This window comes from Ornithorhynchus anatinus, chromosome 11 (genome assembly GCF_004115215.2).
Source record: "Ornithorhynchus anatinus isolate Pmale09 chromosome 11, mOrnAna1.pri.v4, whole genome shotgun sequence".
NCBI lineage: Eukaryota > Metazoa > Chordata > Mammalia > Monotremata > Ornithorhynchidae > Ornithorhynchus > Ornithorhynchus anatinus.
In genome coordinates this window covers 2,772,677-2,796,157 of record NC_041738.1, presented here as the reverse complement: position 1 = coordinate 2,796,157, position 23,481 = coordinate 2,772,677, and the positions used below count along the sequence as shown (strand labels likewise).

General features: G+C 62.9%; 1 protein-coding gene across 1 annotated transcript; it reads left to right on the top strand.

Annotated features, from left to right (window-relative positions):
• Positions 1–616: 616 nt before the first annotated feature.
• On the top strand, positions 617–21,805 carry STT3A (STT3 oligosaccharyltransferase complex catalytic subunit A). The gene is made up of 18 exons (XM_029075516.1): positions 617–710; positions 6,414–6,543; positions 8,052–8,112; positions 9,547–9,668; positions 9,772–9,917; positions 10,816–10,906; positions 11,679–11,785; positions 12,128–12,292; positions 12,758–12,938; positions 15,323–15,478; positions 15,638–15,729; positions 17,238–17,393; positions 18,774–18,962; positions 19,151–19,267; positions 19,366–19,468; positions 19,714–19,902; positions 20,157–20,272; positions 21,539–21,805. The coding sequence occupies exons 2-18, from the start codon at positions 6,456–6,458 to the stop codon at positions 21,575–21,577; spliced, it is 2,118 nt and encodes a 705-aa protein (XP_028931349.1). The 5' UTR covers positions 617–710; positions 6,414–6,455; the 3' UTR covers positions 21,578–21,805.
• Positions 21,806–23,481: the final 1,676 nt, after the last annotated feature.

Here is a 23,481-nt window from a genome sequence, read left to right as displayed (position 1 = left end):
GTGCCAGCTGTGTGACCGTGGGCCAGTCATTTCACTTCTCCGGGCCTCAGTGACCTCATCTGTCCAATGGGGAGGAAGACTGGGAGCCTCACGTGGGACAACCTGATGGCAGCAATTAGAACAGTTAGTAACCGCTTGGCAAATACCGACATCATTATTATTATTATTATTATTATTATTATTATTACCCGCGGGGCCAACCTCCTAGGCCGCCACCACGCCCTCCGAGCGGGAAAACTACAAGTCCCAGGAAGCACCGCGCTCCCCTCAGGGCTAGAGCGGCAGCAGCCTCGCCGCAGGGCTTGCTGGGACCTGTAGTCTCCCTCGCCCTTCCGGCGCCCGGGCCAGCTCCGGTCACGTGAGGACATTGGCGCGGCGCCCCCCCCCACCCCCGCCTCCCCGTACCGGACGGACACGTCACTCCTCGGCTCTCAACCAAACTGCGGGAGCCGCCTCTCCCCTCCGACCAATAGGAACGCGGGAAGGGGGACTAGTCCCGCCCCCCCCGCCCGGTCAATGAAGGGCCAGGCCGGCGATGAGGCGCTCTTCCCGCCCTTCCTCTTGACGGACAGGGCTGGCGCCCAATAGGGTTCCGGGATTGGGGGCGGGGGCGCCGGCGCCGGCCAATCGGGGGGAGGCGGCCGGGGTTGGGTGCGCCGCTGAACGGATGGCAGAGGGAGCCCCACGTAGGCCCGTCGAGCCCTACCCAGGTGAGGGGGGTCTTTGGGGGGCTGCGGAGGGGTCAGGGGTCAAAGGGCAGGGGGGGTCCCCGAGTGGTTGGTAAAGGGGGCAGGGAAAAGAACAACATGGAGGCAGGAGACCCCACGCGCTGTCATTGGGGCTGACGATGGGGGTTGGGGGGCTTTGGTCACCCGCAAAGGCCTATGGGTCACTGAGCCATCCATTCATTCATTCATTCATTCATTCAAGAGTAAGGATAATAATAATAATGTTGGTATTTGTTAAGCGCTTACTAGGTGCAGAGCACTGTCCTAAGCGCTGGGGCAGACACAGGGTCATCAGGTGGGCCCACGTGAGGCTCCCAGTCTTCATCCCCATTTGACAGATGAGGTCACTGAGGCCCAGAGAAGTGAAGTGACTCGCCCAGGGACACACAGCTGACAAGTGGCAGAGCTGCGTTTCGAACTCATGACCTCCGACTCCAAAGCCCAGGCTCTTCAGTGCTCTGCACATAGTAAGCGCTCAATAAATACTATTGAATAAAAATACTATTGAATTTCCACTGAGCCTTGAGCGCCAACTCTGGGCAGAGCACTCTGCCAAGCGCCTGGAATGGACAGTTGGGGCAACGGAGAGAGGCCGTTCATTCATCAATCGTTTTTACGGAGCGCTTACTATGTGCAGAGCACTGGACTAAGCGCTTGGAATGGACCATCCCTGCCCAGCGACCAGCTCACGGTCGAATCGGGGGGAGCCAGAAGGGCAAAAACAAGACAACAGAATCATAATAAATAGATTCGAAGCAGCGTGGCTCAGTGGAAAGAGCCCGGGCTTTGGAGTCAGAGGTCACGGGTTCGAATCCCGGCTCGGCCACTCGTCAGCTGGGTGACTGTGGGCGAGTCACTTCACTTCTCTGGGCCTCAGTGACCTCATCTGGAAAATGGGGATGAAGACTGGGAGCCCCACGTGGGACAACCCGATTCCCCTGTGTCTACCCCAGCGCTTAGAACAGTGCTCTGCACATAGTAAGCGCTTAACAAATACTAACAAATACCAACTCATCAACAATAGAAATAGGGTAATAAAAATATAATAATGACGTTGGTATTTGTTAAGCAGCTTGCTGTGTGCAGAGCACTGTGCTAAGCGCTGGGGGAGATCCAGGGTCATCAGGTGGGCCCACGTGAGGCTCTCAGGCTTCATCCCCATTTGGCAGAGGAGGGAACTGAGGCACAGAGAAGTGAAGTGACTCGCCCACAGTCGCACAGCTGACAAGTGGCGGAGTCGGGATAAGCGGGAGCGTGGCTTAGTGGCGAGAGCCCGGGTTTGGGAGTCGGAGGTCGTGGGTTCTAATCCCGCCTCCGCCACTTAATAGCGTTGGTATTTGTTAAGCGCTTACTCCGTGCAGAGCACCGTCCTAAGCGCTGGGGTAGATACAGGGTCATCAGGTGGTCCCACGTGAGGCTCACCGTCTTCATCCCCATTTTCCAGGTGAGGGAACTGAGGCCCAGAGAAGTGAAGTGACTCGCCCCCAGTCACCCAGCTGCCGAGCGGCGGAGCCGGGGTTCGAACCCATGACCTCTGACTCCCCAGCCCGGGCTCTTCCCGTTGAGCCACGCTGCTCCTCTACCGCCCGAGCTGGGGCCCGGCAGCAGGGGCCGACCGCCCGGTGCCCTCCGGGACGGATTTCCCGGCCGAGCGGCTTCAGCGGCTCCGTTCCCTTCCCCGCGAGGAGGAGAGGAGGAGCGTCGTTCGTTCAGTGATGAATTATTGCAGTTAGCGGATTAGCTTCCCGGCCGGATTCCCCCGAGTCCCGGCGATAACCTTCCCCCAGCTGTTCGCTGTGGTGCTGGTACCATCTGGGGGGCTCCACCCCGCCGGGGGTGCCAGCTTGTCTGCCAGCCTGCCCTCCTTTAATAATAATAATAATAATAATGTTGGTATTTGTTAAGCGCTTACTACGCGCAGAGCACCGTTCTAAGCGCTGGGGGAGATCCAGGGTCATCAGGTCGTCCCACGGGAGGCTCCCAGTTAATCCCCATTTTCCAGATGAGGTCGCTGAGGCACAGAGAAGTGAAGTGACCCGCCCGCAGTCACCCAGCTGACAAGTGGCAGAGCCGGGAGTCGGACCCGTGACCTCTGACTCCGAAGCCCAGCAGTGGACCGAACTCTCATGTGGTCCCAGCTGCCGATTTGGCCACCGAGGCCTCCTCCCTCCTGGGGAGGTTGTGGACCCCGTGGGTTCAGTCGATAGTATTTATTGAGCGCTTACTATGTGCAGAGCACTGTCCTAGGCGCTTGGAATGGACAAATCGGCAACAGATAGAGACGGTCCCTGCCCTCGGACGGGCGCACGGTCTAACCGGGGGAGACGGGCGGACGAGAACGGTGGCGATAGATAGAGTCGAGGGGAAGACCATCTCATTAAAACAGTGGCAAATAAATAGAATCAGGGTGACGTACATCTCATTAAACAAAATAAATAGGGTGACGAAGATATATACAGTCGAGCGGACGGGTACGGTGCCGAGGGGAGGGGACGGGAGCGGGGGGGAGCAGAGGGAAAGCGGGGTTGGGGTCTGCGAGCTCGTCGTGGGCAGGGAACGTGTCTGTTTATTGTTAGGTCGTACTCTCCCGTACACTTAGTACAGTGCTCTGCACACAGCGCTCGATAAATTTGATCGGGTGAATGAATGAGCCAGCCCGGCCTGGGGTAAAAGACCTCCCCCTTCTTCCTTCTCCAGCGCGAGGTCTGGAGTGGGTTTTGGGCGTTGGGGACGGTCTGGGCCCCTGAGTCCGCCAGCTCTCCTCACGGGGCCTCGGGGGACCCAGCGATTTGGGGCCGGACAGGATCGGCTCCCCATCTCCCCCAGCCCCGCCGGGGACGACCGCCCCTCGGCTCTCCGCTCCTGACCCCCGGCTGGACGTCGAGGCCGGCCGGAAGAGGGTCGGGCGGGGAGCTTGTCAGAGGCCTGGGCCGAAGGAGGCCGAGAGTCCGGCGCGGTCACCTCTGGTGTCTTCTGCCTCCCCTTGCCCAGGCAGCCGTCCAGGGCTGGCGACGAACCGGTCCCTCGCCCGGGTCTCCGGAGCTCGGGCCAGGATCTCCGGGTCCCCTCCGAGCCCATCGACGAGTCCTGTTTAACGAGCGCTCACCGCGTACCGAGCACCGTACTAAGCGGGAGCGTTGGATGCCACGGAGTCGGTTGACGCGTCCCTTGCCCGCAAGACTCCCTTTCCCTCCCCTCCGGCCACGGGGAGTCTCCGGGCGTGACGCCGGAGGATCGGTCGCGGGACCCCGGCGGCCGGGCCGCGGTGGGGAGGTGGGCGGGGGGGTCCTTGTCGACAAGGGGAAGGGTCGGCGTCGGTGCCCCGGGAGCTGAGTACTTCCTGAGGGAATTGCCATCGCCATCCTCTGCGTGATCTTCTCTTCCCCCCGGGAGAGAGGAAGGAGGTTGCGGGCATAATGGGGCTGGTCCATCCTCCTCTCCGGTCTCCCCATCCTCCCCCCGCTTTCGCTTCCCCCGTCCTCCTGACCCCCGTATCTCCGGCCCCAGCTCCTCCCTCCCCCCCCGTCGCTCCTCAGTCTCCCGCCGGAAACTCAGAGAAGCGGCGGGGCTCGGCGGCAAGAGCCCGGGCCGGGGAGTCAGAGGTCAGAGGTTCGAATCCCGGCTCTGCCGCTGGGCAGGGTCACTTCACTTCTCTGTGCCTCAGCGACCTCATCTGTAAAATGGAGATTAACTGTGAGCCTCCCGTGGGACGACCTGATGACCCTGGATCTCCCCCAGCGCTTAGAACGGTGCTCTGCACGTAGTAAGCGCTTAATAAATGCCAACATCGTTATTATTAATCCCTGCTCTGCCTCTTGCCAGCTGTGTGACTTTGGGCGACTCACTTCTCTGTGCCTCGGTTACCTCATCTGGAAAACGGGGATGAAAACCGTGAGCCCCACGTGGGACAACCTGCTCACCTTGTAGCCCCCAGCGCTTAGAGCGGCGCTGTGCGCATAGTAATAGTTATTATTAACGCAGGCACCCCGCCCGGCCGGCTCCTCCCCATGAGAGACCACGGCTCTGCTTCCCCGGGACCCTTTATTCCACTCGCACCATCCCAGCCGGAGCAGCGGCCCCTGCCCCGCAGACGAAGGATACGGGGCCAGGGCGAAGGACGGTCGCGTCTTGACACGGTGACAGGTCCAGACTGTAGATTGCAGCCTGTAGACTCATTCGATGGGATTTATTGAGCGCTTACTATGTGCAGAGCACTGGACTAAGCGCTTGGAATGGGCAAATCGGTAACAGATTAGAGACGGTCCCCGCCCTTTGACGGGCGTACGGTCCGATCGGGGGAGACGGACAGACCAGAACAATAGCAATAAATAGAAACAGGGTTATTTCAAACGCAGTTCGGGGTTATTGAAAATTGAGTTTTAAAGACTGTGCGGACACCATTTTCTGCTTCTGTGGAATGTTCCGGTCGCTGTGTTTTTTGAAACACAGGTGAGAGAATAAATGGGAAAAGTGAACTAGAGGCAGAGGAAAGACAGTGACCTACTTTCCCAAAGCTTAAGAATGAGAAGCTCTGCAAACAGTCCGGTGTCTTTTAGAGGTAGAAGAGGCATCTGTGGAGTCAGTAATTACATTGAACATTTCTACAGCCCTTTTCATTCATCCGTCCCTGCGGGAGCTCCGTACTTTTTATTACGGTTCCGTTTTTGCCTAAAGAAGTTCTCATTCTCTCCCCGGGTCTGGATTAGACCGTGAGCTCGTCGCGGGCAGGGAATGTGTCGGTTTAGTGTTACATTGGCCTCCCCCAAGCGCTTAGTACCGTGCTCCGCACTCGGTAAACGCTCAGTAAATACCGTTGGCTGACCGAGGTCACGGGGCCCGAGGGAGCTGTGGACCCTGGCGGCCGGTCCGCGCCGCCCTTCCGGCAGGGAGGGCGCCGAGCCGAACGCCACTGGGAGTAGCCCGCTCGCTCCCCCACCCCGGCCCCGAGACCCATCTCTCAGGGCTCTCGGTCCGACCGCGCCCCCCCCGTCGAGGCAGAGCCCGGGGACGGGGCGGGGAGACGGGCACGGTGCCCGGGTATCTCCAACTCCCACTTCTCGCCCGGGCGTCCGCCCGCCGCGATCCCCGGAGACTCGACGTATCCATCTCGTGGCACCTCCCAAGGGTTTACTCCGTCAGGCCGCTCGGGGACCCCCTCCGGTTCCCTGCTCGCCCCCGCCAGCTGTCAAGCCTCGCCAGCCGCGGGACCGGGCGGCCCGGGCGTCTTCCTAGACGCCGGGATAAATACGAGCCCATCAGCTTGAACCCAGCCCGTGTCCCACGTGGGGCTCACCCGCTTAATCCCGGTTTTACAGACGAGGTCCCTGAGGCACGGAGAGTCAGGTGACTCGCCGAAGGTCACGCGGGAGACAGCTGTACTTCCCGAGCGCTCAGTACGGTGCTCTGCCCGCAGGAAGCGCTCAGTAAATCCGATCGAATGAATGAGACAGGTGGCGGAGGCGGGGTCAGAACCCGGCTTCTTCCCACCGCCGGGCCCGGGCTCGATCCACCCGGCCGAGCCGCCGCCCACGTGAGCCTCCGGCCGAGTCCCGCTCCCTCGAGGATCCGTCAGGGTGGGGGACTCCGGCTCGGCCCCGTTCTCTGGACGAGAGAGCGGGCGGGGGGGGGGCGGTCGGTGGCCGCCCGGCGTCGGCCCCTCCCGTCCCGACGGTCTCCCCTCCACAGCTGTCGCGCGTGCCGCCTCCGCGGGCCCCCTCTGACGCCAACATGACCAAGCTGGGTTTCCTGCGGCTGTCGTACGAGAAGCAGGACACGCTCCTCAAGCTCCTCATCTTGTCCATGGCCGCTGTGCTCTGTGAGTCCGCCCTCGGCCCCTCCCCGCCCTCCCTCCCCCACCTCCCACCCGCCCCCAACCCCGCGGTCGGCCGGCTCCTCTCCGCCCAGCTCCGTCCCTGCCCGGCGTAACCCCCGGCGAGAGGGAAACGGGCGGCTCCTCTCCCTTCGGCCCCCGGACGTCGCCCTCTCGGCCGGAGGGCGAAAGAGGGCTTGGCGGGATTCGGGGTGGGGGTCCGGCTGCCATTCCCTTCGCCCTCGGGAGGGCCTGGGGCGAGGTCGGGAGGCCCAGGCCGACTCCTGTGCGGCACGTGCTCCCACGGGGGTCCCTGGAACCCGGGCCCGGCCCTCCGTCCCGACTGGCTTGTCTCTGAGGTGCGAGCATCTGTCAGGGGACCCGCGGGGGGGGGTCAGCGGGAGCGACCTCTGACCTCCAGGATTGGGGAGCGGTGGCACTTGGTCCCTGTCGGTCGCTGGGAGGGAGGAACCACCGGGTGGTCTCCGGGGAGGCGCCGGGGGCTCGGGAAAGGCCGGTCCTCCCGTTCTCCCCGTGGCCGCCCCGACGGATCGGTTCTCTGGGATTCGAAAGGACCCGGCTTCTAATCCTGGTTCCGCCACGCGTCTGCTATCGTAATAATAATGTTGGTATTTGTTAAGCGCTTACTAGGTGCAGAGCACTGTTCTAAGCGCTGGGGGAGATACAGGGTCAGGTCGTCCCGCGTGAGGCTCACGGTCTTCAGCCCCGTTTTACAGACGAGGTCACTGAGGCACAGAGAAGGGAAGTGACTCGCCCACGGTCACACAGCCGACAGGTGGCAGAGCCGGGATTCGAACCCGTGACCTCCGACTCCCGAGCCGGGGCTCTTTCCACCGAGCCGCGGTGACCCTGGGCACGTCGCTTCACTTCTCTGGGCCTCAGTGACCTCATCTGTAAAATGAGGATTAAGAGTGTGAACCCCAGGTGAGACAGGGACTGGGTCCCACCTGATTAACTTGTAATAATAATGTTGGTATTTGTTAAGCGCTTACTGTGTGCAGAGCACTGTTCTAAGCGCTGGGGGAGACCCAGGGTCATCGGGTGGCCCCACGTGGGGCTCCCGGTCTTCATCCCCATTTTCCAGATGAGGTCACTGAGGCCCAGAGAAGTGAAGTGACTCGCCCACAGTCACCCAGCTGACGAGTGGCCGAGCCGGGATTCGAACCCATGATCTCCGACTCCCAAGCCCGGGCTCTTTCCACCGAGCCGCGCTGCCTCTCAACCTGTACCTACCGCAGTGCTTAGAATAGCGCTCGGCACGTAGTAACCGCTTAACAAGTACCATAGTTGTCACTTGTCAGCTGTGTGACTTTGGGCAGGTCACTTAACCTCTCTGGGCCTCAGTTACCTCCTCTGTAAAATGGGGATTAAAACCGCGAGCCCCACGTGGGACAACCTCATCACCCCGTATTTCCCCCAGCGCCTAGAACAGTGCCGTGCACATAGTAACCGCTTAACAAGTACCACAATTGTCATCATTACCTGCTTCACAGCCTTCTCCACCCGCCTGTTCTCCGTCCTGAGATTCGAGAGCGTGATCCACGAGTTCGACCCGTAAGTCCCGCCGCCGGGTCCGGGCCCGCTTCCTTCTGGGGGCGGCCGCTCCCGGGGCTGCGTTTCCGGGGCCCGTCGGCGGGTGGGTTTGGGGTGCGAGCCCCCGGAGGCCAGGGTGCCCGCGGGCGGCCCCCGGGCCCCGCCGACCGGGATCTGAAACTTCAGGTCACAGCCGAGACCCCACGTGAGCGGACGTGTGGGAGCGAAGCCTCCCCCCTTAAAAACCCCCGGCGCTCGGACGTTCGGTACCCGAGGCAGCCTAACTCCCTCCCCGACTTCCTCCGCAGAGGGTGCGCGGTCAGTTCGTTGGGGCAGCGGGGAGGCGCTGTTGACAGTCCGGGTGGTACTTATTGAGCGCCCACTGGGTGCGACGGGCTGCATTAAACGCTCGACGCCGAGGTGCCCGCTCACCGGGGCAGACCTCGTTGGATCCAGCCTTTGGCCGGCCCTCCCTGGCGACCAAATTTCCGGAAAGGAGCCCGCAGCCCGCCCGGGGCTTTAAAATCCTTCTCTCTGCCCGGGGCAGAGGGCCTGAGGGCCGAGCAGGAAGGTGAGCGCCTGCTCGTCAGTGCTCGGGAAGTCCACCCCATTCATTCGTTCATTCGGTAGTATCTATTGGGCGCTTGCTCTGTGCAGAGCACTGTACCGAGCGCTTGGAATGGACATTCGGCGACAGATGGAGACCATCCCTGCCCATTGACGGGCGCACAGTCTAATCGGGGGAGACGGACAAAAAATAAGACAACTTAATCGCAATGAATAGAATCAAGGGAACGGACACCTCATTAACAAAATAAATAGGGGGATAAAAATATAGAAAATGAGCACAGTGTTGAGGGGAAGGGAGAGGGGGAGGAGCAGAGGGAAAGGGCGGAAAGGGGGCTTAGCTGAGGGGAGGCGAAGGCGGGGGCAGAGAGGGAGCAGAGGGAAAGGGGGAAGCTCAGCCTGGGAAGGCTTCTTGGAGGAGGACCCAAGAGACTTACACGCTAATGGGAAACTGACAGAAGATAATCACAGATCAGAGGGAAAAGGGAATGGAAAAATAGGTAGGTGGGCAGCTTCTCCTCCTCCTCTTTCCTGGGGCCAGTGAAAGGAGGAGCCTCAAAAAAGCCCAGTCGTTTACCAACTGTGTTGCATTGTACTCTCCCAAGTGCTCAGTAGAGTGTTCTGCACACGGTAAGCGCTCGATAAATACCACTCATTAAGTGCCCACTGTGTGCTGAGCACTGTACCGAGCTCCTAGGAGAGTTGGATCGTAGACCCGATCCCGGCCCTTCGGGAGCTGAGCACCTAGCGGTTGGACCGTCTGTGACTTCCCTCTCCGACCTCCCCCGCCGGGTGCCTTGGCGCCTCCGTCCCCCGACCCCGCGGCACAGCCGGCCTACCCCGTGGCCAAGCCCCCGTTAACCACGAGCTCCGTCCCTCCTCCTGTAGGTACTTCAACTACCGCACCACCCGGTTCCTGGCGGAGGAGGGGTTTTATAAATTCCATAACTGGTTCGACGACCGGGCCTGGTACCCTCTGGGGCGCATCATCGGCGGGACCATCTACCCAGGTGAGGCCCACCTCCGGCGGGAGCCGGCGGGACCGCCCGGCCCGGGCCCCGGGGCCCGGCCCGGCGGTGAGCGGGATCTCCCATCCTCCCCGGCCCCCGGCAGGTTTGATGATCACTTCCGCCGCGATCTACCACGTGCTGCATTTCTTCCACATCACCATCGACATCCGGAACGTCTGCGTGTTCCTGGCACCTCTCTTCTCCTCCTTCACCACCGTTGTCACCTACCACCTCACCAAAGAGCTCAAGGTGAAGGACTGGGGAGTCGGGGGGCGGGCGGGGTGGTCCCGTTCCCCCTGCCGAGACCCGTGTCCAGCGGGGTTTCCCGGAGCCGATGATTTCCTCTCTCTCTGTGTCCCGGTGGACCCGCTGTCTCCAGAAGGGCGAGGGTGAAATCCGGGGCCCGGCCTGTAGACGACGCCCAGGGCCTCGGGGATCTGAGGAGGGAGCGGAAGAGAGGCAGGGAGGGTGCCTCCGGCTCTGGGCGCGAGGGATTTCCCTTCCCGTCGGGCTTCTGCCTTGGTGCGGGCACGGCTCTGGCTCTCGGTCCCAGCCCCCCGGGGTCATGGACCCGGCTCGGCGGGGCCGCCCGGGGCGGAGAGTTGCCGGGCCTGGCTCTCGGGGTGTCCGGGGCCCCGATGAGAGGTTAAGAACGTCAGCTGACCTCCCCGGGGCCGGGCAGGGGGACCCCTTCCCTTCTGCCCGTCGGCACGGGACGGGGACCGTCTGCCGCTGCTTGCCATCCTTTCCCCCCCCCCCCCCCCCGCGCCGAGGGGGCTGCGGTGCCCAGGGATCGGCCGCCTCTCGGGACCGGGCGCCGGGGTCCTCTCTGGGCCCTGGCCCGCGAGGGGAATCTGGGACGGAGCGGTTGGGCCCGCGGTGGAAGAAGAGGGGTGTTGTCGAGGGAGTCGACGGTCCGGGCCCGGCCGAAGTAGAGCAGAACCGGAGCCCTGAGGCCGCAGGGGGCTGCCTCCCCGGAGGGTGGAGAGGGGAGAGGAAGCGGTCGCCGCCGCCCCCGCCCCCCGGGCACCGTCCTTTCGGGGAGCTCGAGGTCCTGCCGGCTTTCCTTGGGAGCCCCCTGGTTCGGCTGGCCGGGCCCTGGGGCCGGGGGTGGGGTCAAGCTTGCCGTGCCCCTCGGCCCCCCCAGGATGCGGGCGCCGGGCTGCTCGCCGCTGCCATGATCGCCGTGGTGCCGGGATACATCTCTCGCTCGGTGGCCGGCTCCTACGACAATGAAGGTGAGGCCCCCGGGGAGCTGAAGTGGCCTTTCCGCCCCTCCCCCAGCCTGAGCTGCGGGCAGGCTGAAGGGCTGGGGAGAGGCCCGAGGGCCGGGAGGCTGAGATTGGTTTCAGGCTGGAAGAAACTGGAACCCACTGTGGGGAAAGCACTGAGGGAAGTCAGCCGGTCGCCCCCCCCCCCCCCCACCCGCCTCCGGGCGGGGATAGCTTTCGGGGCCCCTTCGGAGAGGCCCTCGGGGCCCGACGTGAAATAAAGATGATTATAAAGGCAGTCACTCTCCCCCGCCTCAAAGTCGGATTGAAGGCACAGTTCCTTCAAGAGGCCTCCCCTGATTAAGCCCTCATTTCCTCTCCTCCCGCTCCCTTCTGCAATGCCCCGACTTGCTGCCTTTATTCGTCCCCCCCCCTTCCGGCCCCACGGGACTTATTACAAATCCGTAATTTATTTATATTAATGCCCGTCTCCCCCCCCCAGACGTCAGCTCACTGTGGGCAGGGAATGTGTCTGCCGATCGGTATATCGTGCCCTCCCAAGCGCTTAGTACGGGGCTCTGCGCACGTAAGCGCTCGGCAGATACGACCGACTGATCGACAGAGGCTCGTTCCCTCGTCGGCACAGGCCGCCGGTCTTTCTGATTCTGACCCACCGGAGCCTCCCGGGTTTGACCGCTGGGCCGAGGTGGCGGGGGGGGCCCGGGCGAGTCGGTGGGGGCTTCCGTCCGTCCCTCGTTCCCTTCCCGGCTGACACGTGGGGCGTCTGTCTCCCTCTCAGGGATCGCCATCTTCTGTATGCTGCTCACCTACTACATGTGGATCAAGGCCGTGAAGACGGGCTCCATCTACTGGGCCGCCATGTGTGCCCTCGCCTACTTCTACATGGTGAGTGACTGGAGGCCTCACCCCCCACCCCCTACCCGCCCTGGCCGGGCCCACCCAATCAGTCGTCAGTCATGGTGAACGGACTGTACTGGGCGCCCGGGAAGATAGAGTAGAGCTAGCAGACGGGATTCCTGCCCTCAGGCAGCTTCCAGTCTAGCGGGGGAGGGCCGGTCGCCGACTGGTTGGAAGCGCTCTCTCAGGAGGGTGAGTCCCGCTCTCCCCCGACGGGCCGGGAGGGTCTCCGGGTTTCCGGAGGGAGATGGCGGCGGCCTAGGGAAGGCCGGGAGGAGGAGCCGGAGCTTCGGGGGCCTCCGAGGAACCGTCCCGCCTGTGCCCGCCCAGGTGTCGTCATGGGGCGGCTACGTCTTCCTCATCAACTTGATCCCCCTGCACGTGCTGGTGCTGATGCTGACGGGCCGCTTCTCGCACCGCATCTACGTGGCCTACTGCACCGTCTACTGCCTGGGCACCATCCTGTCCATGCAGATCTCCTTCGTGGGCTTCCAGGTGGGCCTCCTCCCTCGGGCCTAGGGGCACGGGGTTGGGGGGGGTCGGCCCCTCCCCACATCGACTCTCCGGGCCCACCCTCGTCGGGCCCGCACGCCGGCCGTGAATCTCGGTTCCCGGCCGCCGTCTCGGGGTCCCCGGACTCCGAGGAGACGCGACCGTTGAGGGGTGGTCGCCCAGAGCTGGCAGGTGCCCAGGATGCGAGGGAGCCCGTCCTGCCCGCGACCGGGCCCCGTGGGGCGGCCCCACAGCCAGCCCCGCCTCACCGGGGACCTCCCCCGGCCTGGCCCGGCCTTTCCGGAGGTGCCCTCCGTCGGAACGGTCCTCTCCCCGTCCCCGCTTCGCCCCCGGTCCCGCTGCCGCCGGCTCTGTCCGCATCGGACGTGCGGTCCCCCGTGGTCGGCGGGACGCGGGCCGTCTCTCCGGGCACGCCCCGGGCCACTTAGAGGCGCGTCTCTCCCTCAGCCTGTGCTGTCGTCGGAGCACATGGCGGCCTTCGGCGTCTTCGGCCTCTGCCAGATCCACGCTTTCGTGGACTACCTCCGCAGCAAGCTGAGCCCCCAGCAGTTCGAGACCCTCTTCCGCAGCGTCATCTCCCTGGTGGGCTTCGTCCTGCTCACCGTGGGGACCGTCCTCATGCTGACAGGTAGGGGGGACCGAGCGGTCCTCAGCCGCTTCGGCCCGGCCTGTCGGGGCGAGGCTCGATTCTCGGGATTTGCCTGTCGGGGGGCCACCTGGGACAGTCAGTCAACCGTATTTACTGAGCGCTTTCCGTGTACAGTGTAGCAATATAACAGACCCGTTGCCTGCCCACGACGAGCTTACGGTGGAGAGGTGGAGACAGACATTAATATAAATAAATACATTACAGATACGCTCGTACGTGCTGTGGGGCTGGGAGGGGCGATGAATAAAGGGAGCGAGTCAGGCTGCCGCGGAAGGGAGTTGAAGAAGAAGAGGCCTTAATCAGAGAAGGCCTCTTGGAGGCTTCGAAGAGGGGCAGAGTCATCGTCCGTCGCATACGGGGAGGGTGGGCGTTCCCGGGCCGGACGTTCGTTCCTTCATTCAGTAGTATTTGTTGAGCGCTTACTATGTGCAGAGCACTGGACTAAGCGCCTGGAATGAACAAGTCGGCAACAGATAGAGACGGTCCCCGCCGTCTGACGGGCGCACGGTCTGATCGGGGGAGGCGGACGGACGAGAACGATGGCGATAAATAGAGTCGAGGGGAAGAACGTCTCGTAAAAACAATGGCGACTAAATAGAATCGAGGCGATGTACATTTCGTTAACAGAATAAATAGGGTAATGTGACCGGCGATGAGCTGGACGAGACCGAGGGACGGTGAGAAGGTTGGCATTAGGGGAGCGAAATGGGTGGACTGGGTTGTAGTCGGAGAGTGGCAAGGTGAGATAGGCGGGGGCAAGGGGATTGAGGGCTTTAAAGCCAATGGTGAGGAGGGGCCCATCTCCCCCACCTTCCTACAGAACAACCTGGCGAAAGAACCCGGGACCGGGAATCAGGAAACGTGGGTTAATAATAATAATGATGATGGCATTTGTTAAGTGCTTACTATGTGCGAAGCATTGTTTTCAGCACTTGAGAGGCTACAGGGTGATCAGGTCGTCCCACCTGGGGCTCACAGTCTTCACCCCCATTTTCCAGATGAGGTCACCGAGGCCTGGAGAAGTGAAGTGACTTGCCCGAAGTCAGACAGGCGGCGCGGGGGGGATCAGAACCCCCGACCTCTGACTCCCGAGCCCGGGCTCTTGCCACTGAGCCCCGCTGCTTCTCAAGCAGCCATACCCAACTTAGGCTTGACCCTGATCCTTTCGGTTTTCTGGGAGAATTATCACTGTCACGAAGCCGTTAAGCGCTTACCCTGCTCCCAACTGCTGGGGTGGGTTCAAGGTCATCAGACAGTAATAGTAATAATAATAGTAATTATGGTATTTGTTAAGCGCTTACTCTGTGCCAAGCACTGTTGCGAGCACTGGAGTAGATACAAGGTGATCAGGTTGTCCCACCTGGGGCTCACAGTCTTTAATCCCCATTTTACAGGTGAGGTCACCGAGGCACAGAGAAGTGAAGTGACTTGCTCGAGGTCACACGGCAGACAAGGGGTAGAGCCGGGGCTAGAACCCACGTCCTCTGACCCCCGAGCCCGTGGTCTGGCCACTTGGCCGCGGTGCCTCGTATCAAACACGGTGCCCACCCCACCCAGCCTAAGAAGGCGAGCGGGTGCCTCGACCCCGTTTTGCGGATGAGGAAACCGAGGCCACCGCGGCTCCCATCAACACCCGTGTCAGCCCGGCGGCCCGGTTGGTTTTTTCACTTCCTCCTCCGGTGCGTCTCCGTCCCTGCCGGCCCGGCCTCCCGGTCGCCTTTTCCCCGTGCAGCTTCTGCCTCCACCCAATCCGTGGCAGAGGGCTTCCGGGTGGGGAGCCGGGTGCGAGGAAGAGCAGTGGCCGGTCCGGGGCGGCGAGGGTGGGGGTCCCGCCGAGGCCCCTAGGTCGGGCGAGCCTCTAGGGAGGGAGGTCCGCGGCCTGACCCACCAGCCCCGGAGCTGCCTCTGAGCCAGAGGAGCCACTTGGGCTGGTGGATAGAGCGGGGGCCTGGGTGTCAGCGGGACCTGGGTTCTAATCCCGCTCCGCCACTCGGCCGCGGGACCGTGGGCAAGTCGCTTCGCTTCTCCGCGCCTCAGTTACCTAATCCGGAAAAGGGTGATCAGTGCCGTGAGCCCCACGTGGGACACGGACTGCGTCCAACCCGATTAACTGCTATCTCCCCCGGTGCTTAGAACAGTGCTTGGCACCTAGTAACCACTTAACAGATAGCACAACTATTACTATTACCAAGTCCCTCCCGGCCCAGATCCCGGCTTCCCCCCAATCCTCCTGCGACCGCGCCACCACGGGCGGGAGACGGGCGGCGGGAGCCGACCCGCAGGACGGAGGCCGACTCCTTGGCACCGCTCTCTCCCACTTCCTTAGCCGTAATGAAAATAGTAATGTCCCGCCTTCCCGCCAGGAAAAATCTCTCCGTGGACCGGCCGTTTCTACTCTCTGCTGGACCCCTCTTATGCCAAGAACAACATCCCCATCATCGCCTCTGTGTCCGAGCACCAGCCCACCACCTGGTCCTCCTACTATTTCGACCTACAGCTGCTGGTCTTCATGTTCCCAGGTCCGGCCCCCCTCTTATCCTCCGTCCCCTCCCTCCCTCGGCCGGGCCGGGCAAGAGCGGTTGCGCTCAGCGGCCTTCCGGGCCGCCCGCTCCCGGCGGGCCTCGTCCGGCCGGAGACCCCCCCGGCCTCCTTTGACGCCGTTCTCCCCCCCCTCGCAGTCGGCCTCTACTACTGCTTCAGGAACCTGTCGGACGCCCGGATCTTCATCATCATGTACGGCGTGACCAGCATGTACTTCTCCGCCGTCATGGTGAGGGGCCGTGCTGGGGGATGCCCTGGACGGTGTGGGACGGACAGAACGCCGAGCGGCACCCGTTTCCCGACGGCGAGGAGGGAGCCGGAGGGCCGGGGGAATTCAGTCCAGACGGCGCGGCGAGCGTCCGAGCAGCGGGGACGGCAGCGGGGCAGACCGACCCTGGGGGAGGGCGGGTTCTGCTGCCGGGATCGTGGGAACCCGAGCGTCGCCAGGACGGAGTTGACCAGCGGTCCGTCCGGCCCAGGACTCCGGGTGCAACGGAGGCACCGGGATGCTGGGAGGAACCCTGTGCCGGTTGCCTTTCCGGGCACCCACCCTTACGGTTGGGGCTGGGCCTTCCAACACCCTCGACTCTTCGCTCTCCATCCCTGACTCTCCCCCGGTGACCCAGCGCGGGTCACCCAACACCCCTGACCCTCCCCCCTCTCCTCCAGTTACCCATCATGGTCCATCCAAAAATCCCCGACTATCCACTCTTCTACCCTGACTGTCCCTCACTGAGCCAACGCAGATCATCCAACGCCCCGACTCTCCTCCCTCTATCCCTCCCTCTCCCCCGGTTACCGAGCGTGGACCGTCCCACATCCCGACCACCGCCAACCCCCAACACGTTCCTGACCTTCCCTCCAGTGACCGAGCACGGACCGTGCAACGCCCCCTAATTCTCACTCATCCATCCCTGGCTTCCCCCCACTGACCCAGCACGGACCATCCGACGCCCCCGCCTCTTCCTCCGTCTCCCTCCCTGACTCCCCCTCCATTATGTACCACTTCTCCATGATGGAGGATGAAGCCAGAGACCGACCAGGAGGCTGAGGCAGGGATCCAGACCTCGGGGGTTGGAGCCGGGGGCAGTGGCGGTGGAATGGAGCGGGAAGGCTGGACTGATGAGAGATTTACTGGGGAAGGACTGGCGGGACACGGGCACAGTTGGGAATGGGCGAGCTGGGCTGGAGGGTGGAGAGAGACAAATGAATGGTGGTGAGAGGTCTCCCGGTCGGCCCTGCTTTCTGAAGAGGAGGAGACCTGATCTTAGCAGTGGAAGAGCACTTTGTTCACAGCTCCCTCCTTGTCCGGCCCTCGATTCTGACCCCGGGGACCGGCCAGTGGACGGGGAGTGAGAGAGGCAGAGACGCTCTCAGAGAACCCGAGCAGAAAGCGGGAGCGTTGGGCTCCACAACTAATTCACGCACCCCAAAACCGGGAGCCTGGACTTCACCGGGGCTGAGGCCTGGGCCGCGGGGCCGTCCGGGCGGGACCTTCGGCCCGAGAGGCAGACCCCGGGAGCCTCCGGGCCCCGGTCTTCCCAGAGATTACCGTGCCCAAGCATGAACCCGGTGGGGCTGGAAAGCTGCTCGGACACGGGGGTCCCCGGCGGGGCACGGGGAGCTCGGGGAAATCTTGAGGGACTCGGCCGAGCGGCTAGACCTTGGCGGGGGGGGCGTCGTAGCCGCGGCGGGCAGGCGAGCGGACGGTGACCCCTCCCTCTCTTTACCCCCCAGGTGCGCCTGATGCTGGTCCTGGCCCCGGTGATGTGCATCCTGTCCGGCATCGGCGTCTCCCAGGTGCTCTCCACCTACATGAAGAACCTGGACATCAGTCGCCCCGACAAGAAGTCGAAGAAGCAGCAGGACTCCACGTACCCCATCAAGAATGAGGTGCGGGGGAGGGCGGGCCCGGGTCCGGGACACCGGGGCGTCGGCTCCTCGCGGGCCGGGAACGGGTCTGGTGCTTCTGTCACGCTTTCCCAACCTCTCGGTACACCTGCTAGACATCCGGCAAGTTCCATTTCTACCTCTGTCGCACCGCCCTCGAATCTCTGCTTGATCAGTCCGTGGTATTTATCGGGCGCTTACTGTGTGCACTCTACTACTAAGGGCTTGGGAAAGTCCGGTATAACAGAATCGGCAGACACGGTCGATCACTTAATCGTATCCATCCGGCGGTTCCTGTCCTCAGGGCACTGTACTAAGCGTTTGGGAGAGTCCAGTCTAACAGTTGGTAGACGCGTGCCCCGCCTACTAGGAGCTTTCGATCCAGCGGGGAAGACAGGCATCGAATTCAATTGTGGATTTAGATTTAAGTGCTGCGGGGCTGAGGGTGGAGTTGGACATAGAGAAGCGGCTTGGCTCGGTGGGAAGAGCCCGGGAGTCGGAGGTCATGGGTTCGAATCCCGGCTCTGCCGCCTGTCAGCTGCGTGACGGTGGGCAAGTCGCTTCACTTCTCTGGGCCTCAGTTACCTCATCTGTAAAATGGAGATTGAGACTGCGAGCCTCACGTGGGACCACCTGATGACCCTGTCTCTACCCCAGCGCTTAGAAGAGTGCTCTGCACACAGATTATTATTATTATCATCACAAGCATGTGCGAGTGGGTTGGCCGCTGGGTGGACTTTAGAGAATCCCCTCGCCGCGCTCCCCCGTGCCAGTCAGCCGGAGCCAGAGCGCCGGGCCTGCCTCCTCACAGGCTGAGCAACACCTCTGGGCATCAACGTTGGCGGTGCCGGTTGAGCCCCGGCTAGGCGCCCCGAGCGCCCCGCCGGGTGCCCGAGCCCAGGTGGGCAGCCCTGCCCTTGAGGAGCCTTCAGCAACATGGCGGGGACAGTTGGCATAAGCGCCGCGGCCTGCGAAAAGAGCCGGGGCCCGGGAGTCCGAGGACCTGGGTTGCGATCCCTGCTCTGCCACGTGCCTACCGTGCCTCAGTTTCCTCTTCTGCAAAATGGGGATTCCAGCCCCGTTCTCCCTGGTACTTAGATCTGAGCCCATATGGGACGGGGACTGGGTCCAACGCGATTATCTGGTATTGACCCTAGTGCTTAATGCAGTGCCTGGCACAGAGCAGGCACCTAACCGATACCCCAGTAATAACGATAACGGTGTTACTAAGGCCAGGCTACTTCAGGAGTGCTGCCGCCTGGGCGCCCTTAACCGTGACGGGGGAGGTAACGGACGGCACCGAGGGGGGAGTCGGGCCCCGAGGCTGCCAACAGAGGGTGACCGGCGGGCAGTCTTGCCACGTGAGACCGGTTCCTCTTCCAGGTGGCAAGCGGCATGATCCTGGTCATGGCCTTCTTCCTCATCACGTACACCTTCCACTCGACCTGGGTGACCAGCGAGGCCTACTCTTCCCCCTCCATCGTGCTCTCCGCCCGGGGCGGGGACGGCAGCAGGATCATCTTCGATGACTTCCGGGAGGCCTACTACTGGCTCCGACACAACACCCCCGAGGTCAGGGCCGGAGGAGGGGCCGGCGCCGGCACGATGCCCCCGAGGCCGGGCGGGGGATAGGAAGAGCGCGTGGCCAAGCGGCCGCTTGTGGCCCCGGGGGCCTCGGGCCGGTGGGGGGGGTGGGGGGGGGCGGGGGTGAGTCTCCTCTCCATCTCCCGCCCGCCGACCGTCCGTCCCCACCCCTCCAGGACGCCAAGGTCATGTCGTGGTGGGACTACGGCTATCAGATCACGGCCATGGCCAACCGGACCATTTTAGTGGACAACAACACGTGGAACAACACCCACATTTCGCGGGTGGGGCAGGTATGAGCAGACGGCCCTCAAGGGGCGCGGGGGTCCCGACTGCGGGCCTCGAGCCGGGATCCCGGCCTCTGACCGGGCCCCCGCCTCTGACCCCTCAGGCGATGGCGTCCACGGAGGAGAAGGCCTACGAGATCATGAGGGAGCTGGACGTCAGCTACGTGCTGGTCATCTTCGGGGGCCTCACCGGCTATTCCTCCGACGGTAATCCACGGGGGGGGGGGGGCGGGGGTAGGGGACGCGGGATCGGCCCCCGTCCGGAAGAGCCTCAGCCCCTCCCCAGCCGGGCCGGTCGGGCGGCCCAGCCCGGGAGAGACGCGAGCCCCTCCGTTCCCCCGGCCCCCCGAAGTCAGCGGCATCGGCTCGGTTCGGCCGGGCCGCGGCCCTGCAGACGGTGGCTCTTGCCGGCCGCCCCCGGGCTGAGGCAGCCGCTTGTCCCTCCCCCCTAGATATCAACAAATTCCTGTGGATGGTGCGGATCGGCGGGAGCACGGACACGGGCAAGCACATCAAGGAACACGACTACTACACGGCCACGGGGGAGTTCCGCGTGGACCGCGAGGGCTCCCCCGTGCTGCTCAACTGCCTCATGTACAAGATGTGTTACTATCGCTTCGGGCAGGTCTACACAGAAGCCAGTGAGTGAGGGGCACCCGGGGGCGGCGGGGGGCCGGCCCCGGGGCCCCGAGGGCGGCCGGGGTCGTACCCCGGTCTCTCCCCCTCTCTCCGTACCCCACTGAATGGGGCTTCCCGGACTTTCCCGTTCTGGGGCCTCGGTCTTCCCACCTGCAAGGCGGGGAGCAGAGCACCGGCCTCCCGGCCTCGGGATACTTCGGGATGCTTCCCCCGAGGAAGCCGGCGCCAACGGGTCTCTCGCTCTTCCCCGACCCAGAGCGTCCGCCGGGCTACGACCGCGTGCGAAACGCCGAGATCGGGAACAAAGACTTTGAGCTGGACGTGCTGGAAGAGGCTTACACCACAGAGCACTGGCTGGTCAGGATATACAAGGTCAGTGGGTGTGGGACGCGGGGTCTCCCCCTGCGGGCCTCGGCGGGGGTGGGAGAGCTCGGGGGGGGGGGGGGCTCCCGCTTTGCATATGGGTTTGGGGGGGGGTGTCAGGGGAGGCTGTCGTCTTCCCTACCGAGAACCCCCCCCGCATCTGACCTCAGCCACGCGGTCACGAGGCCACCAGGGACACCTCCCCCGTTAGGCTCCGCTCCCGTACCTCTCTTTCTCGGGAAGCCGGGGGCGCAGGGGCAGCTTAGGAAAGCAGCGTGGCCTAGTGGCAAGAGCCCGGGCTTGGGAGTCGGAGGACGTGGGTCCTAATCCCCGCTCCGCCGCATTTCTGCTGTGTGACCCTGGGCCAGCCACTTAACTTCTCTGCGCCTCAGTTCCCTCATCTGTAAAATGGGGATGAAGACTGTGAGCCCCACGTGGGGCAACCCGATGACCTTGTTTCTACCCCAGCGCTTAGAACGGTGCTTGGCACATAGTAAGCGCTTAACAGATTCCATAGTTATTATCATTACTACCCCAGCACCTAGTATAACATGTGGCACATTCATCCATTTAATAGTATTTATTGAGCACTTACTATGTGCAGAGCACTGTACTGAGCGCTGGGAATGGACAGTTCGGCCCAGGGCGAGCACTTAAATATCACCATCATCACTGATTAAAATGGAGCCCAGCTGGGGCTCTGAGGAGGCCGATCTAAGCGGAATCGGCCGAGCGCCCGCCGAGCTGAGCGCTTGGGAGAGCGGAACGGTATCAAGATCGCTGAAGTGCCCAAGGAGCAGGGGTAAAGAACGGGGCCCTGCCCCTCCGGGGGGCTTGCTGTCCAGAGGCGGGGGGGCGGAGAGGAGGGCCGGGGCAGGTAGAAACGGTCAGCGCTCCGAGGTCGAGAAGGAGAGAACGGCCAGAGGAAGCCGACACAACCGAGCAAAATTTTCCCCGACGCAGGGATCCGTCTACTGCGTGGCCTTGGGCGAGCGGTTCACCCTCTATCACTTAGAACGGTGGCTGGTACATAGTAAGCGCTTAACCGTTATCACAGTCCTTATCATCCTCGGTTTCCACCCCCGTAAAGTGGAAGCAAAATACCAGCTCTCCCGATCTCTTAAGGCGGTGAACCCCGGGCGACCGATCCGACGATCTCGCCCCTCGCTTGCGCCCAGCTCGGGGCGGGGCGCGAAGCGAGCGCTTTAACAGACGCCACCGTTATTATTTTTGTAACCGGGATCCCTCTCACCAGCCGCCCCCTTTGCGTTGCAGGTGAAAGACCTGGACAACCGCGGTTTGTCGAGGACATAGGCCCGCCGCCGGGCGCTCTCTCACGCACCGCACTGAGCGGGCCCTCGCCGAGGACGCCCAAGATGTTGTGTTTTTTTTTATATGCAGTTTGTAAGGACGGGGCAGCACGGGGTTAGGGTTGGGGAGGCCCGAGGTCGGGCCGGGCGGAGTGATTTTTATAATTCCCGAGCAGGTCACCCAGTGAAAGACGTGGTTTTCCGGAGTCAATTAAAGGGGGAAGAGAGACGATGACGCCGCCTGGACTCTGTTTGGGGGCTGGGACGGCGGGTCGGAGAGCGGAGCTGGGCCCGTCCCCCGAATGGGCCCGGAGTGGGGTCGTGCTCCTTCCCCGCGGGGGTCGCCCAGGTACCCGATCAGGGGAAGGGTCTCCCGGATGCGATAGGGTGGACCGGGCTTGCTCCGTTTGCTCTCTGCTCCTGGGAGTTGGAAGGAGACGCCCTCCCCTCCTCGCTCAGCTGCGCCTATATAGGTCCGGGAGCGTGGCCATCACGCCGAACCCCCAGGCAACTTGGGGGAGACGGAACGGTGCCGGCAGACCGTCGGACCGACCCCGCAGCGACGTCCTCCCGCTCGGGTCCCTAAGAACCCCAGAACCGGGACGGGTGTTAACGGGCTGCTTCTCCGCCAGCCCCGGGCTTCTACAGCTCCTGTGACTTCCCGCTGACCTCCGGGGTTCTCCCGTCGCTCAGATGGGAAGGTCAACGGGAACCCGGATGGGAAGTCGGAGCGGTGGGGATGGGCGGCCCAAAAGCTGGCCGTGAGCAAGAGAGGTGGGTGCAGAGCACTCGGGGGTCCCAGCCGCGACTGCCCTTCGTGGAAGGTGAGCGTTGGTTTGGCCCGCTTCGGGAGAAGGGGGCAAGGGCCCGGAAGCTTCAGCGTGAGTCGCCGCCGGCCCGGAGCGACTCCCGTTCCACTGCCGCTGGTCCGGCCGGCTCCGCCGGCTGCCAGGGCTTCACCTCTCCCCCCTCTGATCGAGAGCGGTCGATCCCAGGCCCCGGCCGCCTTCCCTCCCGCTCCCGCCACTCACCCAGCTTCCGCCCGGCCCTACGGCGTCCAGGCCCAGCGGGGGCTGCGGGGATCCTCAGGCCCCCGGCCGTGAGCTGGCCCCGGGTGGGATGGGGATGAGAACCAGTCTTCCAGTAAGGGAGCAGAGCCTGAAATTCTCTCTCCTACGTGGGCCTGGGTCTCTCGGGTGGAGGGAGAGGATTGCAGCGCTCTCTTTGGCCGGTGTACCCGGCTCTCTCCTCGTGCACGCTGCAGACAGGGTTAAAGTTTCTGCCCATTCCAGTTTGGGGTTGGAGGATTTGTCCCGGAGGACGGGGTTCAGCCGAGGTGATCTCTACCCCCCCGCCTGGCCCCTCTCTGATGCCGTTCTTCTCCCTCCTCGTCGGTCCTAAATCAAAGAGGCCTCACCCCATAGTAAACCTCCCCGCTGTCCCCGGGTGAACTCAGAGGACACCAGGTGGGAGTTTCAGACATCGGCGTCCGGAGCCGGAGTGGACGGAAGGCCCCAAAATAAAAATAACGGACATAAAACCCTCCGGAACTGGATCCGTATTGGACAAAGGACCTCCCTAGGTTACCCACAGGTAAAGAGATCGCCACACACCTTCTATAAATCCCACGTAGCTGAGAGGGATGGAAAAAGCGGCTTCCACCGACTCTGTAGAGTGACGGGCTGTAGCGGGGTCAATTATTGATTTTTAAAGTGGCCAGAATCCAAGCGGTATTTATTGATCACTTACTCTATGCAGAACATTACACTGAACACTTTGGACAGTAAAATGCAACAGAGTAGATAGACTCGATCCTTGCCCACGAGGATCTTACAGACTAGGGTCGATAGACAAAATGAATTACAGATGGAGGCGTACAATCTGAAATCAACACATTTTCCGTCTCTA

What these genes read in the sequence shown, in the direction of transcription:
- STT3A (XM_029075516.1), top strand. Translation starts at nt 6,456, where the DNA reads ATGACCAAGCTGGGTTTCCTGCGGCTGTCGTACGAGAAGCAGGACACG. An exon ending in GTCCATGGCCGCTGTGCTCT is followed by an intron (nt 6,544 to 8,051) that starts GTGAGTCCGCCC and finishes CCTGCTTCACAG; the next exon opens with CCTTCTCCACCCGCCTGTTC. An exon ending in CGGCGGGACCATCTACCCAG is followed by an intron (nt 9,669 to 9,771) that starts GTGAGGCCCACC and finishes GGCCCCCGGCAG; the next exon opens with GTTTGATGATCACTTCCGCC.